Source organism: Chrysemys picta, chromosome 2, assembly GCF_011386835.1.
Source record: "Chrysemys picta bellii isolate R12L10 chromosome 2, ASM1138683v2, whole genome shotgun sequence".
NCBI lineage: Eukaryota > Metazoa > Chordata > Testudines > Emydidae > Chrysemys > Chrysemys picta.
In genome coordinates this window covers 86,989,997-87,008,838 of record NC_088792.1, presented here as the reverse complement: position 1 = coordinate 87,008,838, position 18,842 = coordinate 86,989,997, and the positions used below count along the sequence as shown (strand labels likewise).

At 44.9% G+C, this 18,842-nt stretch overlaps 1 protein-coding gene, 1 long non-coding RNA gene and 3 other non-coding genes across 6 annotated transcripts; 4 read left to right on the top strand and 1 right to left on the bottom strand.

Moving 5' to 3' along the window:
* Positions 1-70: 70 nt before the first annotated feature.
* On the top strand, positions 71-8,923 carry LOC101950039 (small ribosomal subunit protein uS2). Of its 2 annotated transcripts, none has more exons than XM_005278575.4 (7): positions 71-225; positions 2,170-2,338; positions 4,443-4,561; positions 6,181-6,426; positions 7,451-7,579; positions 7,794-7,977; positions 8,782-8,923. In XM_005278575.4, exons 2-7 carry the CDS (start codon positions 2,206-2,208, stop codon positions 8,871-8,873), a joined length of 903 nt encoding a protein of 300 aa, XP_005278632.3. In that variant the 5' UTR covers positions 71-225; positions 2,170-2,205; the 3' UTR covers positions 8,874-8,923. The 2 variants fall into 2 exon arrangements, with proteins under 2 accessions (XP_005278632.3, XP_005278631.3); XM_005278574.4 differs by having other exon boundaries at positions 8,779-8,923.
* On the top strand, positions 4,201-4,360 carry LOC112060327 (small nucleolar RNA SNORA62/SNORA6 family). Its single transcript, XR_002889650.1, has one exon. It is a non-coding gene; the product is annotated as a small nucleolar RNA SNORA62/SNORA6 family (small nucleolar RNA).
* Positions 5,392-5,550, top strand: LOC112060331 (small nucleolar RNA SNORA62/SNORA6 family). The gene has a single exon (XR_002889652.1). It is a non-coding gene; the product is annotated as a small nucleolar RNA SNORA62/SNORA6 family (small nucleolar RNA).
* On the top strand, positions 6,622-6,781 carry LOC112060325 (small nucleolar RNA SNORA62/SNORA6 family). Its single transcript, XR_002889645.1, has one exon. It is a non-coding gene; the product is annotated as a small nucleolar RNA SNORA62/SNORA6 family (small nucleolar RNA).
* Positions 8,924-11,319: 2,396 nt separating the features above from the next.
* On the bottom strand, positions 11,320-16,243 carry LOC135981390 (uncharacterized). Its single transcript, XR_010598382.1, has 3 exons — positions 15,995-16,243; positions 15,071-15,267; positions 11,320-14,289 (listed from the first exon to the last, which is right to left on the bottom strand). It is a non-coding gene; the product is annotated as an uncharacterized LOC135981390 (long non-coding RNA).
* Between the last annotated feature and the right edge of the window lie 2,599 nt (positions 16,244-18,842).

Here is an 18,842-nt window from a genome sequence, read left to right as displayed (position 1 = left end):
GCACAGACGCCGCGGCTGAGGGCCATTCCCACGTGACCGCTGCTAAGTCCCCGGGCCTTCCTCCCGCCCCTTAGGAACCAGATGACCTTCAACCCGTTGCCTCACTTCCGACTACGTGGCTGCCGCTAATTGGCCGAGGGGACTATATAAAAGAACGTCACTTCCCGCGGCCTCCCTCTTTCTCTCTTTGAGCCTAACGTGGTCTCCATACGGCGTTGTCACCGGGTGGGTCTTGCGGGGGCGCAGCGGGGCGGGAGCCGGCCGGGGGGACCGTCCGCGCGGGGGGTGGGAATCGGGAAGCTTCTGGGCCGGTTTCGGGCAATCGGGGCCTTCCGCGAACCCCGCCGGCCGCGCTGCTCTTGCGTCGCTCCCGTCCCCCCTCCCGTCCCCCCCGCACACGCTGGCGAGGGGAGGTTGGGCGTCGCTGCTGCTGTTTCGGGAAGCGGCGGCGGCGGCGCGCTGAGCACAGCCGCTGCGAGCCCCGTGCTGTGCGCGGGTGGGATGGGGGGGGGGGGCGCTCGTGTAGGGTCGGGTCAGCTGCACTGTATGTAATTTAAGCAAAAGCCAAAGGAGTCACTGATGGCAGAATGGGGAGGTTCCTTTTCTGTCTCCTTTTAGCTGCGGGTTTTCACTCCCACCTTACTTACATCGCACCCCCACGCTAGGGGTTGTCACGTAGGGTTGGACGGGGCCTCAAGAAGTCAAGCCCTGTACTGTGGCAGGACCAAATAAATCTAGACCACTGGCTCTCTCAGCAAATTTTTGGTGGCCCCGGTATGTGGATACCAACTCCTGCTAGTGGCTGCTCTTGACAATTTTCCCTAAAATAATTATTTGTTTTTCCTAAAGTTAATTATGCCCATAGACCTGTGCGGTTCATAGTTATTTATTTATGTTGGGGTTTTTTTGCAAATACAATAAAAATAATGTACTGTCTATTTCTTTACTGAGCCTAAACAGTATAGAAATACAAAAGTGCTTTGCATGTTCTCCTCTTTTTTTGTTTCTTTTGCTTTTATGATTGTGTGTTTTTAGTAGGGCTGTCAAGCGATTAAAAAATTAATTGCAATTAATCGTACTGTTAATAATCGAATACCATTTATTTAAATATTTTTGGATGTCTACATTTTCAAATATGTTGATTCCAGTTACAACACAGAATACGAAGTGTACAGTGCTCACTTTCTATTTATTTTTGATTACATGTAATTTGCACTCCAAAAAACGAGTATTTTTCAGTTCAGCTCATACAAGTACTGTAGTGCAATCTTTTTATTCTGAAAATTGAACTTACAACTGTAAAATTATGTACAAAAAACTACATTCAAAAATAAAACAATGTGAAAGTTGAGAGCCGGCGAGTCCACTCAGTCCTACTTCTTCAGCCAATTGCTAAGACAAACGAGTTTGTTTATATTTGGAGGAGATAATGTTGCCTGCTTCTTATTTATAATGTCACCCCAAAAGTGAGAACAGGCATTCTCATGGCACATTTGTAGCTGGCATTGCAAGATATTTACCTGCCAAATGGGGCATATGAATGTTTAACATTTCATGCTTAAACTACCATTCCAGAGGACATGCTTCCATGTTGATGATGCTTTAAAAAAAAAAAAAAAAAAAAAAGCGTTAATGTGACTGAACTCCTTGGGGGAGAATTGTATGTCCTCTGCTCAGTTTTACCCACAATGTTTTCACGTTGGAGTGTTGCTCTTTGAAGACTTCTGAAAGCATGCACCACAGTTAGGTAACAAAAAACATCTACATTTGTAAGTTGCACTTTCACGATACATTGCACAAAGTACTCATGTGAGGTGAATTGAAAAATACTATATTATCATTTTTACAGTGTAAATATTTGTAAACATTATACACTTTGATTGCAGTTACAACACAGAATACAGTATATGAAAATGTAGAATAACATCCGAAATATTTAATACATTTAAATTGGTATTCTGTTGTTAAGGGTGCAATTAATCGACAGTCCTACTTTAGACTTTTCAGTTGCAAGAAAAGTCCCTGGTGACTGCATGTGATCTAGACCATCCCTAACATGTTTGTACAAACTGTTGTAAACCTCCAGTGACTAGGATTCCCCAATGTTTTGTTACTTCACACAATTACTTGAGTAAGTTTGTGATAGAGTGAACTGATTTGTTGTTCCAGGTTCCCTGCCGTTACTTTAAAAGGGGAACTTTCACAATGTCCGGAGGTCTCGATGTCCTGCAGATGAAGGAGGAGGATGTCCTCAAATTCCTCGCTGCAGGAACCCACTTGGGAGGCACCAATCTAGACTTTCAGATGGAACAGTACATCTACAAAAGGAAAAGTGATGGTAAGTACGTGGCAGTGCTTTAGGACTTATAATGGATGTTTAGTAGCAGCAACTGGCAATGGTGTTTAACAGGGTTACATAAGAATGACTGTACTGGGTCAGACAAGGTCCATCTAGCCCAGTAGCCTGTGTTCTGACAGTGGCCAATGCCAGCTGCTTCAGAGGGAATGAACAGAATGGGTAACCAAGTGATTCATCCCTTGTCACCCGTTCATAGCTAAGTGTTACCCTCAGCTGAGCTGGGCTCTGTATCATCTTATGCAACATTGAGTACCTAGAGCAGGGGTGGGCAAACTATGGCCTGCGGGTCACATCCGGCCTGTCTGGCCATTTAATCCAGTCCTCCGCTCCCACCGGGAGAGGGTGGGGGTTTTGCCCTGCTCCAGCACTCAAGCCGTGGAGTGGGGTTAGAGGCTTGCCCCACTCCGTGCGGCTCCTAGGAAGCAGCTGGCATGACCCCCTTCTGGCTTCTATGTAGTATGTGGAGGCGCGGCCAGGCGGCTCTGTGCGCTGCCCCCATAGCTCCCATTGGCCACGGTTCCCAGACAATGGGAGCTACAGGGGTGGTGCCTGCAGACATGGTAACGTCGCCTGGCTGTGCCCCGGAGCCGGAGGGTGGATATGCTTCCAGGAACTGCTTGCGTTGAGCGTGGTCCAGAGCCTGCATCTCTGAGCCCCCTCTGCACCCCAATCCGCTGCCACTGCCCCGATCCCCCTCCCATCCTCCAAACCCCTCAATCCCAGCTGAGAGCCCCCTCTTGTACCCCAAGGTCCTCAGCCACACCCCAGAGCCTGCGCCCCCAGTCAAAGCAATCATCCTCTGTGCCCCAGCAGCCTGCCCCATCCCTGAGCCCCCTCCTGCTCTCTGCACCCATTGGTCCCAGCCTGGAGTCCTCTCTTGCACCCCAAACCCCTCAGCCCAACCCCAGAGCCTGCACCCCAACCCAGAGCCCCCTCCTGCACCCTGAACTCCTCATTTCTGGCCCCACCCCAGAGCTTGCACCCCCAACTCTGACCCCCTCTCACACTCTGACCCCCAATTTTGTGAACATTCATGGCCTGCCATACAATTTCCATACCTGAATGTGGCCCTCAGGCCAAAAAGTTTGCCTACCCCTGACATGTATATTTGACTGAAAGTTAACCTGCATATCTTAAAACTTGGGTTTGTACCTCTTCTGGTTTATGGGGCACATAAACTTTCACAAACCTTTATTTGCTGCTTATGGTTTTACCTTAGAAATAGTCTAGTAACCTGATTATGCTGGACGATATCTGGAAGGTCTTAGGGATGTTTAACAAAGGCATCCTTTAGCCAAAATACTAATCAATGCAGCAGTTAAATAGATGCTAACAAAAACAGTCTGACTCCATATCCTGTCCCTTCTAAGTTGTTCAGCTTTATCATTTTAGGTAGGTATGATGTCAAAATCCCAGGCCTCCACCTATACCTCAAAAAAGGGCAAATAAAGACCCAAGTGTAGTTTTTTCTTTTGCAAATCACAAACCAATAGAATTTACCAAGTATCTTTTTTCCTTACTGTATTATCTCTCAACACAAAGATGTGCCAAATGTGCAGGAATGGCTTGAATAGAGCTGGTCAAAAATGGGGGGGGGGGGGGGGGGGTGTTGTGTAGGATTTTTAAATTTGGAACTGGTTTTTGAAAATCAAAACTTCTGAGTTTTTTGTCAATCTTTGCCCCAGCTATAGTGTTGATCCAAAAATGCTTTCTTTGTCAAATTGTTAAATCAATGACGGAACTGAAATTCAGAACATTTCTACAGCTCTGGGTTTGAATAACACAATTGCTTTGTGCATATGTGGTGATTCATTGTTTTATTTTCCTCGTTATAAGTCTGAACTGCACACTGTTAAAGCTCAGAGATTAGGCCAGTTTCTGACCAATGACCTCTTGAGTGTCGGAAGTGTGCTACAGTGAATTGCATGGCAGGATATTCGCTAACACCAGGAGAGGTGTTCCCTCCGTGACTGGGGTTTGATAGTAATCGCTGCCACATGACAATCTAGTTACACAAAAGTGCAGCTCCAATGAGAGCTTATACTTGTTGGTTATTGATTGTGGATGCTGATGTTAACGTTAGGTATTTACATAATCAATCTGAAGAGGACTTGGGAGAAGCTCCTATTAGCAGCCCGTGCCATCGTTGCCATTGAAAACCCAGCTGATGTGAGCGTCATCTCTTCCAGAAATACTGGACAGGTATGGACCTTATTCCTGGGGCGCAAAGCCTGCTTTTGTAGGGTCATGCTCACTGAGCATATGTTGCATGCAGGGCTGTGACACTAGGTAAATGGAAGCAGGTGACCCGAAATCTAATGCTTATTTTGGGCATAGACTCTTTGCATTTGGGGCTTGGGAAGTATGTGAGTGTCCATTTTCAGCAAATTTCACACACAGACAGAAGCTTCAGAGCTGTATGTTCTGCAGATACAAGTTGAATAGTTCATAGTGTGCTGTTCTGTTCCTTTAGAGCAAGTGTCTTGGATGTGAGGGGCTAGGTGATGGTAACTACAGATTAGTGACTAAATCACTTGTTTTAGATGGGTTCTCATGCATTCTAATTGTGCACATTTCTTCTTTCTTCACTTCTTGTAATCTTGGGGGAAAACCTGCTCCTGCATTATACATCCCTTTTGGAGGCCTGGTATTGCAGCTGTCACTTTTCCCAAATCACTTGGGAATCGGTCAACATTGCACCTTGGTAGGGGTTGTTGCTGAATGAGATGGTGTCTGGGTTTCCTGCATTGCAATGCTTTCACGTTTTATTTTAATAATAAGCTCTTTATAGGACCTACTTTCATTCTCCAAATCTAGAGATGCTGCCATAAAAGCAGTGATGATACAGCAGGGAATTTACCCTTCAAATTAAGGCCAGCCTAGCCACTGTTGGCTTTTGCCTCTCTGCACTGGTAGAGATGGGCCAAAGTTGTGGGTTCAAATTCATAGTGCCATGATAGGTAGGTCTTGTATAGGTCTAAGATGTAAGCAGAAGGCCTTCAGGTTATGAATGGATTTTGTTGTATACTTCACCTGCAACCTGTTAAAACTTGGAGCTGACTCTAGTTTCTTGCCAATGACCTCTCCAGTGCCAAAAGTGTGCTACAGTGGAGCAGCATGGCAGGATGTTTGCTAAGACCAGAAGATGGTCTCTCCATGACTGGAGTTTGATGGCAATCACTGCCACATGCCAGCCTAACTGAGAGATCTGATGGGCTTAAAGAATGTTTCAATAAATTCGATTTGGTGGTATATTCCTGAGACATTGACACAGGTAAATTTAACTGTTTTTTCACCTGTGATTAAAGTTTTGCTGCAGCCAGATATGGGAAGTTGAAATACTGTAGAAATTTGGGGAGAAATATTTTGCTCTTTCTTCCATTTCCTTCCACCCTCACCCTGTATTTGTTGCAAGAGGATCAGTGTAAATACAGAGGCTAGGTAAATGGTAAAGCTAGATTATTAGTGACATTTAAGAGAAGATTTTTTTTAAGTAGAGTTAAGGCCTCTGAGGAGTCGCATATGGTTAGCATTAGGAAGTAGTCCCATGTTTTCCACAGTCCTGGGCTGGCTGCTTATTTCGCTGACAGATGGGGCTTTACTCCATTTCAGTCTTGCGGAGCTGGGAATAATTGTGAATGTGACTACAGTTCCATTCTGTTTCATGCCAGAGCTGAGTTGCCAGAGGAGTTCAGTCCGATAATAGAAATTAAAATAGAGGATGATTCAAAAATACATATCCTTTGATTGCCACAGTACCATGATAGAGAGATTGTTGATCCAGCTGTCTAACCCTGGTTTTGTTTGTACTCCCCTGATAGCGTGCTGTTCTGAAGTTTGCTGCTGCCACCGGCTCTACACCAATTGCTGGACGTTTCACCCCTGGTACCTTCACAAATCAGATCCAGGCTGCCTTCCGTGAGCCGCGCCTTTTGGTGGTTACAGATCCCCGGGCTGATCATCAGCCATTGACTGAGGCATCTTACGTTAACATCCCAACCATTGCTCTGTGCAACACAGACTCCCCACTGCGCTATGTGGATATTGCTATTCCATGCAATAATAAGGTAATTGCTCTAGTATTCAGTGCTTCTCCCTTTGGCACTCACTCTAGATCCATGGTATGGAAACCTTAGTATGCACTCTTTCAAAACCCTTTCTGCAGAGAAGGGCTAGAAAGTATTGGCATATCTAATTTGGTAACAACCAGTTAAAGCCTTTGGCATGGTGTGGGAGGAGAGATGGTGTGAAGGAGGGATTGAACTGCACACTGTTAGAGCTTGGAGCTGAGGTCAGTTTCTGGCCAATGAACTCTCGAGTGTAGGACGTGTGCTACAGTAACCATGGCAGGATTTTTCGCTAACGCCACAAGGGCCTTTGTGGTCCAATGAGTGGAGTTTGATAGTGATTCTTGCAACATTTCTGAAATGTGAGAGAAAAGTGCAGCACCAAGATGAGTCTTCCAGCTGATGAAATTGCTCTGGAATACATCTGCACTTCTCTGGAGCTACCCCACTGGTGAGGCTTAAGGGGGCAGGAGTCTAGGATGTTGCTTAGACCCTTACCTCTGAAATTTGTTCATACCCAAGTCAAAACTTGAACATATTCAGAATATGCTGTAAATTGTCTATTTGGTCAGACTTTCCTAGCTATGTCAGTTCAGTTACCCCATAAACATACTACTCATATCTGTATTCTTAAAATCTTGATGCTTATGGGGTGCCTGTGGGGTCTGACACAAGGATGACACACTCACTGAGCCATGTACAGTACACCCAGGTGTTAGTGATTGATCCATACTAATGTCTGCCTTAAATTGTACAACTGTTTGTTTCTACATTCATGTGGTCTTTTCACTGTTGATCTGAAAAGTGAGCAGTGCCCAAAAGAGTTGCCTTTATCTTTGAAGGACCCTCAGGAAGGGTTTGAGGGGGAAAACAAGCATTAGTCCGTTCCAAGAGCTTGTGCTTTTAAGAGGTTTGGACTTGGTGTGTACATTTTGTGCTCTTCTTTTATAGATTTCAGCTATGTATATATCTTTTTTAAAGGACTGGTTTTGAACCAAAGGTTAGACACCAGTTTGTGTTTCAGGGGGCCCATTCAGTGGGTCTGATGTGGTGGATGCTTGCCCGTGAGGTCCTGCGTATGCGTGGCACCATCTCCCGTGAACACCCATGGGAGGTCATGCCTGACCTCTACTTCTACAGAGATCCTGAGGAGGTAAAAACTTCTGGATTGGGTTGGGAGTGTGCATGTAGGGGAGGATATGGAAACAACCTTGCGGGTCACTTGAGGGCAGTTTCATCTGTAATACAGTCACTAAAATAGTTAGAACCTCACTTTAACCTCAATTTTAAATTGTCTTCAATCAGTGCTAGTTGGCTAATGTAGGAATGTACTCCCTCCGAGATTCTCACCATCTTGTATCTGGTAGATTGAAAAGGAGGAGCAGGCTGCAGCTGAGAAGGCAGTTACCAAGGAGGAGTTCCAGGGAGAATGGACAGCCCCAGCACCTGAATTCACTGCTGCTGCTGCTGCTCCTGCCCCTCAGCCTGAGGTGGCAGATTGGTCTGAGGGGGTGCAGGTACCATCTGTGCCAATCCAGCCATTCCCAACTGGTGAGTTTTTCAGAAATGTTGGAAGGAAAAACTGATGGCAGATATAGAAGCTCTTATGGGGGGGATTTTTTTTAAAGACCTGACTTGGTGATAGTCAACGGTATGAAACTTTGGAGATGCACATAGAGCTGTGACTAGCTTTCATGTGCATTGAGTGAATTTCCTCAGATTTTCATTAGAGTGCAGTTCCATAGTATTTGCCAAACATTTCCTGCAGATGTCCTCTGGTTAGCATGGCTGAGTATTGGGGAAGTATTTTTTGTATTCATCTAGGAAATTTGTATAGATTTCCCTGTCTTAAGAGCCTAAAGGTATGTCTACACTGCACCGTTGTTGCCGAAACTTTTGTCTTTCGCGGGTACTTAAAGCCCCCCACAAAAGACACAAGTTTTGCCAATGCAAGCAGCAGTGTGAACGCGACTTTGTCAGCAGGAGCGCTCTCCTGCCGACAGCTTATGCTGCTCATGGGGCTGGACGTATTTTGTCGGCAAAAGTGCCGACAAAATACTGCAAAAGAGCATTCATGCATACTGACTCTTAGCGACAAGGCTGTGTCGACACAGCCTTGTCACTAAAGGCTGCATGGTGTAGACAAGCCCTTAACCTTTAGATTGGTGCTTCTTAATGGTCACAAATTGTTTTCCAATGGGATACACGAACAGTCGACCACACTTTTGTTTCCATAAGTGTTCTTGCCTATTCAAATGCATGATTAGATATGCATGTGAAACTAGTTAATAGGTGCATAGGACGTGAGTACAATTGCTGTAGAAGTTCCTGATAGTCACTTTATTATTTCAGAAGATTGGAGTGCCCAGCCTGCCACTGAAGACTGGTCTGCAGCTCCCACAGCACAGGCCACTGAGTGGGTTGGGACTGCCACTGAATGGTCTTAACTTCAATACAAGTACAATGAAAGAGAAGTAAATAAAAGATCTGTTTCTTACACCTTGCTCTTCTGGTCCTCCTTTCTGGTATATTTATATTGGTGTTTTCTGAAATCTCAATTTACTTTCCAGTTAGTTTCTTTAGACATAAGCAAACTTGATGGGGCACTTGCCAAGATTTGGGAAGCCCAAGATGTAACCTATAATTTTCACTTTGTAAAGTCTTATTTGTGCTTTTCAGAAACAAATGCTTCATAGAGCTTGTTCTGATCAGAAAAGTATTCGTGCATGGGGAAGGTTGTACATAACTGATGTTCAAATAGCTACTCCCTTGACATGTTAGAGGATGAGGTCTTCTACATCTAGATCACCTGTTTTATGGTGGGACTGAAGACTCTTTATCTATAGTTAGTGATTGATAGGCATTTTGGACTGTTGGTACCGTAGGTTTAAAACATACTGTTGGAAAGGTGCCCAGAAATTATGGAGATGTTTCAGACACTAAGTCCACTTTAAAAGGCAGCAATTGAGATCTTCCACTTGAGGAATCATCCTCACAAATTTATTTTGTATACATTTAGGGTAACTTCCTATGAGAACTTCACTGCCTTACAGGGAATACTTAATGCAAATTGACTATTATAAAATGCATATTTAGAGTTTCTATCCCATGAGCAATCTTCATCTTCAATTTGGGAATGTGTGTGTGGACTTGCAGCATGACCTGCAGAACTGCTTCAGGCCTGAGCTGCCATCTGTAGAGTTTTGCCAAGAGCACAATAGGAGCCACTCAAGGGAAAGCCAGGGAGTATAAAGAAATCTTGAGGCCTGAAGTGCTCCCAGATCCTTCATGGCAAGAGAAGCCAGACCATGAGACCCCCTTTCCCCAAAGGGGAAGAGGGACAGAAGAACTCCATAGAAAGCAGTTGCCCCAATCCACTCCTAGGGTGATATTAAGGGTCTTCAGACCTTCCAAGACAACAGTTTGGGGAAGAGTAAAGACTTGCTTCCAGGCCCCTCACTTAAGATCTCCAGCAACTGTCAGCTCAAGTTTCCCTTTCTGATCGCTCTATAGATCATCATGAAGCAGAGACCCACAGTACAGGAAGTCTCATAACCGGTAGCTTGTTATACATAGTCAAAAAATGCAGCTGTGAAAGGAAATAGAGAAGTCAGAGTACTTCAGAAGGACGAAGGGGGAAGTTCAATCACGTTAATTGGCTTTGGTTCCATTACAGGCAACTGGCTATGATAAAATACTAGCCAACAAGTAAATGTATGTTTGGGCACTGATTTGATTTTCCTTTAGGCTGGTGTGAGTGACTAATGGATCTGTAAAACAAGCAATATAGAGAAGCCATTTCCTGCTAAGTTGAATAATTTCAAGAGGCAATTTACAGGGCTGGTGAGCCATGAATTAATAGTGGAAGTAACCAGGTTGATTGTCTCTACTCCTTAGTTTGACTCAAATAATCTAAAGACAGAAGTTCACTGGCTGTCAGTACTAAAAGCCTATATTCACATTTAACTGGCCATAGCGTCTAAACTCCATAGCTGGTAGGATGGGGGCTGTTGAATCCCAGACAGATGGAAAGCTGAAGTGATACAAAAATAAGCTGGTGTGCATTTGTCTCCCATCATATAGGTGTAACTCCTTAATCACAAATAATGGATGATAGCAGTAAAGGGGATATATCCATGCATGTTGCACAAACTACCACCTCAGACCACTTCCTGAATGCATCCATGAATCTCATCAATTGCATATTAAAATTGTGCTGGGAGTTAGATATTTAAGACCTGATGCTAAGGAGAGCTGAAAATTGTATCTAAACACACAAACTGGGAAGAGCTTGTGCCCCTTTGTTATACATCTACATGCCCAACAGTGAGAAATGCTCCTGAAACAAGTGCAGGTTTTAACTTAAGTAGCATTCAATTTTCTCACTGTGGGGGCATTGATCCAAGCTGTGTTGTATCTTAAGCATAATACTGTTGGGGAGGGGTGGTGGTGGGAATGGAAGGATGTTTTGAGTGAATCTGAAAGGGCTGAAGATCAACTTTGAAGCAGGTGACCCCACCAGCTGTTTAATTTCACATACAACCATTTTAGCAAGAGTACAGACAAGTCTATGCATAGTTCTTGTCTAGTGGCTGTAAAGCTGTTTATATGGAGCTGCGCTGCTGCTGATTTTAGGTGCTCTGATAAACCAATGAGTGTCTTTGTTTAGAATGGATTATGCACTAGAGCCACCAGGCTTGTGAGGTTGCAGTGCATGATGATTTGATGTATGGAATTCTGTCAAGCCAAGCATCGGTGTTATCAACAATGTTCAAGGTATGAAGACCTCCAGGAAGTTGTCATTTTGCCATCCTCAACAATATGATCATGGTTTGTGGATCCCCACATTGACATAGTGGACTGTCTCTAAAATGCCACCACAATTCTGCTACAGCACAATGTCTGGTATGAAACTAGTTCAGAAAGCTCCATTGCCTTTGTGGTAAATCAAACCAGAGCTGAAAGCGAGAATTTGTCCCTTTCTCTGTGGACCATGAAGCTCATCACGGCCTCTATTGTAAATCCCTCACCTGGTCATTTTGATAATGTTGGGATGTAACACTTAGTATAAGGTAGGGATGAGGTAGTTTTAACTGCCATTGAAGTTTTACATATACACACAGTTGCACTTTTAAAAACCAACTGATTGAGGGGATGATGCACATTCAAAACTTTGCAGCTTGGGAGGGTTTTTTGTTCCCATCAGCTAGATCAAGGCTCCCCTACTGCAGGAAAATTACATATAAACTAAACAATGTACATTTCCTTTTCATTTTAATGTAAACAGTTGTAATAGAAATCCCTACCACTATTCACTCAAATTCAAGATCTTTGAAACAAGATGGTTCTAAAACTTTTTTAAAGTTGAGAGCAAAATGTATTCAAAGAGGGAGAACACTATATATAATGTACAATGTATAAACACAATGTTGTTCAACATGCATTGATTTTAAAACAATCATTCAACTTTGAATACTTTTTTCAATTTTTAATGTAAAATATGAATGCTATGTAAGTAAAGACACCTCTATTCTCTAATTTTTATTTACAGTATTTGATTTTCTAATAACACTAAGGCTGTGGGTACTCATCTGATCTAGTAAATATCTTCACCACTTTTTTTTTTTGAAAAATAAATATCCATGTCAGATTAAAATAGTATGGGTCATTTTATACTGTTGTAAATGGTGGACTGTGTATGTTGTGCTAGGTTATCTTGAAGTGAAACACACCATTGTACTTGTGAGAAACAAGCCATTTTCAATTTTCTATACTCCAGCATATACAGCTCAAGTTATACATCTTTTACTTAGATTAGATAAATCAGTTGGAGTTAGATTTGATTGGAGTTGTGCCTGTGGCCTACGCACAGTTGGGGAACCCCAGAGCTGGATTATTTTCCTTGATTTGTGCAAGACCACTAGGGGGTGCTGTTGCACCTAGTCTGCTTAGGAGTCCAGCAGTGCAACACAGTGAAAAAACAAGTGCTTGACAGGAGTACCTGGGTGGAAGAAACTGGGATTCCACTGGTTCAGTCAGTGGCAGATTTTGTGCACAGCTTTATTTTCACACCCCAGCCAAGAAAAAACAAACTCACTCTCTCCTCCTCCTGCCACAATTTTTCATTTTTTTTCTTCATCCTTCTATAAAAATAGGAAGTAAATGAAAATAAAGTGAAGTACTTTGATTGGGGCAGGGAGTTGGGGAGCATGGTTCAGGCTCGGCTGGGCGAAGGGTTGAGGTGTGGGAGAGGGCAAGGGGTGCAGGCTCTAGGCTGGGTCAGCTGGGCAGCACGGCTCCCAGAGCGACCAGCGCGCGCGCGCACACACCCCCACACTCCCAGGGGAGGAGAGGGGGTCTCTGTGCTGCTGCCTGCAGGCACCGCCCCCACAGCTCGCATTGGCTGCAGTTCCTGGCCAATGGGAGCTGCAGAGTCAGCACTCTGGTCGGGGGGCAACGTGGAGACATTCTCTTCTTTCCCCTTCTCCCCCCCCCACCCCTCCCAGGAGGTGGCCTGGTCAGGGTCAGCCTTGGTACTGCTGCTGGCATGTCTCTGCACACCCCTTGGGGGAATGGGGGCAGCAGGTCTTCATGTGCTGCCTGGGGCAGGGACAGCACGTGGATCTGCCTCTCCCCTGCCAGGGGCACACAGAGATCAGCCAGCTACTTCTGGGCATGCTGTTGGGCCACAGCCGCTAAGCCCTCTGTGCTGCTGGCCAAGTCTCGGGGGCAGGTTGTCAGATGAGATTTGTCCTGCATTTTGGGGGTACTCCTGTCACCGCACTGTTGGTTTCATGGTAAATCTGCCTCTGGGTTCAGTAAGGGCCTGATAAGACTCCCCTCCTCCAAGAGACTATCACCCATCCTCAAACCTGCCATTCTCCAAGCAGTACTGAAGAAACCATTATTAACTATTTTATAACTGTTAGCTATTTGAGAAGCTGGAAAGACAGGCTTCAGTCCCAGCTTGTCAGCCTTCTGGCCCCTTTCAGTCAGGGCTATAGACAGCACTTGGCTCTGGCAGCTGCCCTGTCTGCAGGCTAGAGTACATCAGTAATCCTCCTAATGGACTTGTCACCTTTTATACAATCCTGTTTTACCTCCAAGAGATTGAAAAGAAACACCCTGAAAAATTTCAGGTCTTTTCTTTCACTGAAAACCCCGAGAGTTGCTTTGGGCAACTGATTCTCCACCTCAAACACTCTCACTTCACCAGGTTCAGTCCTCTCCTCATCTTAACATCTCTGAAACCATTGGGAGAGCTGGTGAGAATATGGCATAAAGTTCCATCAGTAAGTAGATTACACCCAGCTCTGCATCTTTATCAAATGTAAAGAGTACCATCTCCCAGTAGAACCCTCATCCTGATAAAAGGCATCTCAGTGGATACTGTAATTTATTTAACTGCCGATGCTACTCTGGCTAGACACATTTTGAATATTAAACTTTCTCAATGTTCTGCTGTAAAATTTACATTGTTTTATTTCCATTATAGAGGACACATGGGTGGTCATTGGCCTTAGAAATTGAAGAGAGCCTTTGACACTTCCATTCCTAATTTAAGCCACCCTAGGTTCTCTCTAATCTGTGGGAGAAAGTGGAACCTACAAAGGGTTGATAACAAGCACGGCAGCTTTGTTTCAAGCATTCCCAGATTCAGTTCTCAAGTTCCTTGTAGCCATAGTACTCACAAGCTGAGGTGGAAAGTCCTTGAAGCAGAAGGTCTCTGGTGCCATTTCCATCAGGTTGAGCACCAGAGACCACAGTGGTTTGCTACCTGGATTGATTGGCACCATCTGTCTGCCTTGCATTTCAGGCCCTGTTTACTCTTCTCTGGTTCCTCCAAAACGGTTGCTTTGGGCCCTGTTTGAAAACATATTTTTTCTTGTTGACTCAGTTTTTTCCCCCTTTAATTTAGCTCCTCCTTTGTACTTTCTAGTCTCAGCTTCCCCAGTACAATCACTGCTGTTTTGTTTTGTTTTCCCTCTCCCAGTCCGACTGTCTCCCTTCCTTTATTCTCTTTTGCCTTGGGTGATCAGAACAATTTCCCTGCTTGGGAAGCTTATCCTTCCCTCAGCTTACCCTGCTGGTATTACAAAAAAACAGGAGTTTTTAGACGTTGACTGTGGCTCTTACTGAATCATAGAAATGCAGGGCTGGGAGGGACCTTGAGAAGTCATCTAGTCCATTCGCCAATGCTGAGACAGGACCCCTAGACCAGGGGTTCTCAACCTTTTTCTTTCTGAGTCTCTCCCCCCCCCCCATGCTATAAAACCTCCATGGCCCCCCTGTGTCAGAACAACTGATTTTCTGCATATTAAAGCCAGGGCCAGTGTTAGGAGGTAGCAAGCAGGACAATTGCCTGGGGCCCCATGTCACAAGGAACCCCATGAAGCTAAGCTGCTCAGGCTTCAGCCCCATGCAGTGGGGCTTTGGCTTTCTGCCCTGGGCCCCAGTGAGTCTGATGCTGGCCCTGCTTTATAGACCCCCTTGAAACCTGCTCACAGCCCCCCAGGGGGCCCTGGACCCCTGGTTCAGAACCACTGCCCTAGACCGTCCCTGACAGGTATTTATCTAACCTATTCTTAAAAACCCTCCAATGATGGGGATTCCACAAACCGTGCTAACCTATTGCAGAACTTACCAAGCCTTATAGTTAGAAAGCTCATCCTGCTGACTGTCCCCAGAGGTGTCACCCCTCTCCTTTATATCAATGGAGGGGAAGGAGATCATTGTTCCCTTTGTAAATTAAGGGAGAGCATTAGTCAGGACTGTAGGCTCCTCTTCAGCCTGCTTGTCCACTCATAAGACACAGATCCTTTAGGCTCCTTTCCACTGTAACTAAGGGGAAGGAAAGATGAAAATGACTGGTTGTGAGTGAAAGAGAAGGGGGGGGGGGGAAATACTTGGGAAATAAGAGAAGGAAAAAAACAGAGACATATTGCTGTAACAGGTCCTGAGTTTTCATTCTGGAAGGGGAGGGGATGTCAAGGGAAACGGAGGTGGCTTCTTTGGGGCAGTGGTTTTCCCCCAGAAACTCAGGTGACCACAGCCTGCAGTTAAGCTTTAAATTAGGCCTTACCATCTACAAGTAAATAGCCTTCATTCACAGTGCAGTTAGGGCAATGGGTCTCAAACGTTTTTACTGGAGACCTCTTTCACACAGCAAGCCTCTGAGTGTGACCCCCCCCTTATAAATTAAACACACTTTTAAATATATTTAATATATTGGGGTGGAGCTTGACAGCTCACGACCAGGGCCGACGACCGGGGGGAAGCTGGTACAAATTAGCAGGGCCCGGTGGTCCAGAAGGGGGCCTGGCTTCCCCCCCTCTTGTCGGCCCTGTTTATCTGGTCCGCCCTTGCTGGGGGGGCCTGAAAATTTTTTTTCACTGGGGCCCAAACCCACTCTCGGCGGCCATGCTCACGACCCCCCATGTAATAATCTCACAACCCCTAAGGGGTCCCAACCCCAGTTTGAGAACCCCTGAGTTAAGGTCTAGTCCTCCCTGCAGGTTCCTTTAAAGCCTTTTTTTTTTCTTCTGTGTGTTTGGGTGCAGCCATTTACCTCTCTCCAGGTGCTATAGACTGGGTGTAGCTCTTCAGCCCCTCCCTTAGGTGTGGCTTTTCTCTCCAGTGGGAAGAGAGCTGGCAGGTAGAAGTTAGGAGTAGAATGTTTTGCTGGATCCAGAAATGTCCTTTTCTCCATCTAACTTGGCTTCTGGTAGCCCCAGAACTGATGTACTAGCTTGTTATCCTAATATAACCACAGGTAGTGGTGATTCTCTAGCTTGTTAGCTAAACTAGGTGAGCTAAAGATTCCTTGTTTGGACATTGTAGGCAGCCAAATATGCTCCACCAGCTCATTTTGAGAGTTTGGGATCTCCAGCAACCAGTATTGCCAATCCCAAGTGTTGAAAAACCAGGAATTGGGCCTCAAAAGATCAGGAGATTTTTTAAAAATTAGAATACATTTTGGATCTAGTTTATTAGTCTTCTGGGGTGTTTTTGAGCCTTCAGGTCAAGTCATATTGTTAAGCTTTTCTCTGCAGCCATCAAGGTTACACACTTTTTTTTTTTTTTTTTTAATGAAAGCAGAGATTCTCACCTAATCACATGACCTGGGGCTGGGCCTTTAAGAAAAAAAAATCAAATATCATGAGACCCAATATAATCGTGAGAATTTGCAGCTAAGCTACAGTTCTATGGAGTGGGTGCACTGGGATTCAGTTCCTGTGAGGCTACAATATGTGGTATGGGTTAGCTCTCTGGATGACTGTTGCACCTTAGAATCTGGTGGTAGCAGACAGTATGACTCCTGCAACAGAAGAAGCACCCACCGGTGATAGGTAAGTAGTGGGTCTTTGCATCTGTTTTAATTTATATTTTATTTTAAAATTTCAGGTGTTATATTTGAGGAATAGTTGATTGGCCTTCTTTATAGCATTCACTTTTATCTCCCTCCCTCAGAAGAAATCCTGTTACTGCAGATACGTTAGGAAGGGTTCTTCATGTGTATGTGTAACACAGCTAGTTTGTGTTGATGAACTAGTGCTAGTTTGGGACAAGAATGCTACTTTGTTGAAGATAGTCTTGGTTTAGGGATTGTTTCTGGGGCAAATGATTGGGGGCTGTTCCACAGCGAAGGAAAGCGAATCTCTGACTACTGGGAGAGGGTAGAGTCCTGGCTTTGGACAGAAGGGTACCTGTTCCCTAAAGGTACATAGTCACACTGGGACAGAGGGAAAAATCTAGAGACCAGGAGTGGTAATTGTAGGGAACTGATTATGACAATGCCTCTTATAGCACCTCTTGCTCTTTTCTAAACCAACTAGTTCTATGGCCTTATCTGGACTCTCCTGCTCTGTACAATATCTCAGATTGGTTCTGTTGCCCTTTTTTGCTCCTCTCCTACCCTGCTCTGTCTTTCTGAGATATGGTGACCAAAAATGAACTTGGTGTTTAAGATGCAGGATGATTTATGATGTATTTTCTGCATTGTAGTCTCCTTAATATAGCCTAATACTCAATTCCCTCCCCACTCTCCCCAGCGCTATCTCTCTGCTTAGGAACCATTCAGATTTTAAAGGGTATGGTACCTTCCTGAAGACTGTTTTAGCATCATCATTAGTTAAGGCTTAGTGACTCCTGAGAGATGATGGAAGAGTGCCATGTTTAAGGACTTGCCTATAACTGACACATTAACAATGCAAATAGGATGTGATTTACCAATGAAATCAGTCTCATGGGTTCCCTGGAGCTGGCAAAAGAGGGAGTCCTTGATGTATGGTGCTCTTTTCACTAAAAACTCTAAAGGGACAAAAAGGCTTCTCATCACAATGGGATTTGGGGATAAGTTGCCCATGTGTCACCAGCCAGAAAGCACACTGTAAAACAAAGAAGGGTCCAGTCGGTTTCTCAGTTTTCACACAAGGTCTCCTGTCAGTAAAAGCTGGTATTCAGCATGGAGCCTTCATCAAAGCTTTCTGAATTGGCACTGCCAGCTGAAGGCCGACATGCCTGTTTGGTAGGCAGTGCCATACCTGTGGAGGCCTAGGAGGGCGAGCACTGGACTGGGAGTTAGTGAGACCTGGGTTCTATTCCCAGAACTTCTATTGGCCTGCTGTGGGCAAGCCACTCACCTTTCTGTCCCTCAATTTACCCATCTGTAAATTAGGGATAATGATGCGAACTTCCTTTGTAAAACCCTTTGAGATTTACTGATGAAAAGCCATATAAGATACATATATTTTTCCCCAGTATTGTGAGGGGAGTATATTTGAGGAATGGGTCCAAAACTATTCTTTGAAAAAATCACTTCTCTGGTATTTTTTCTCCCCCTTTCCATTTGTTTCTTTCTATTCTCTCTATTTCTCTTCCTATAAGATCCTGCGGCAGGCCTTCCTGCCTCAGCTCTCCAGACTCTAGGGAGCTGATGTACTTGCCCTCACTCATTTTGTACCCCAGACACTGCCCCTATAGGAGAAGGAAAACCTACCATACCAGTGAGGTCCCCCAAACATAGGAGTCAGGAATCCAGGTCTTTAAGATGTAGCTTTAAAAAAGTTCTCCCTTCACCCAGATTCTTTACAGACCCTGGATGGGCTCAGCTTCTTTGCTCTCAACAGCCCCTATGTGATAATTATCAACAGCTCCATACATGTGCCCAGCTGTCTCCTGATTTCAGCACCGGGAGGGCGTTCTTACAGTGTGTGAGCTCAGAGTATCTGAGCAAGATCTCTAGCTAAGCAGAAGTACCTGGAATGGTGGTAAGGGGCAGGGGCCATGCAGATGGGGTGGTGGCAAAAGGGCAGTTTGTCCCAGGCCTGTCATTTGAGAGGGCCCCAAACTGAGTGGCAGTGTAAGCTGGCATAAAGGAGTCGCAGCCCCTGGTTTGGCCTGAACACTTCTTTATT

Coding starts and splice junctions, on each gene's coding strand:
- LOC101950039 (XM_005278574.4), top strand. CDS start 2,206: ATGTCCGGAGGTCTCGATGTCCTGCAGATGAAGGAGGAGGATGTCCTC. Junction 2,339..4,442: donor CTACAAAAGGAAAAGTGATG/GTAAGTACGTGG, acceptor TGTTAACGTTAG/GTATTTACATAATCAATCTG. Junction 4,562..6,180: donor CTTCCAGAAATACTGGACAG/GTATGGACCTTA, acceptor CTCCCCTGATAG/CGTGCTGTTCTGAAGTTTGC.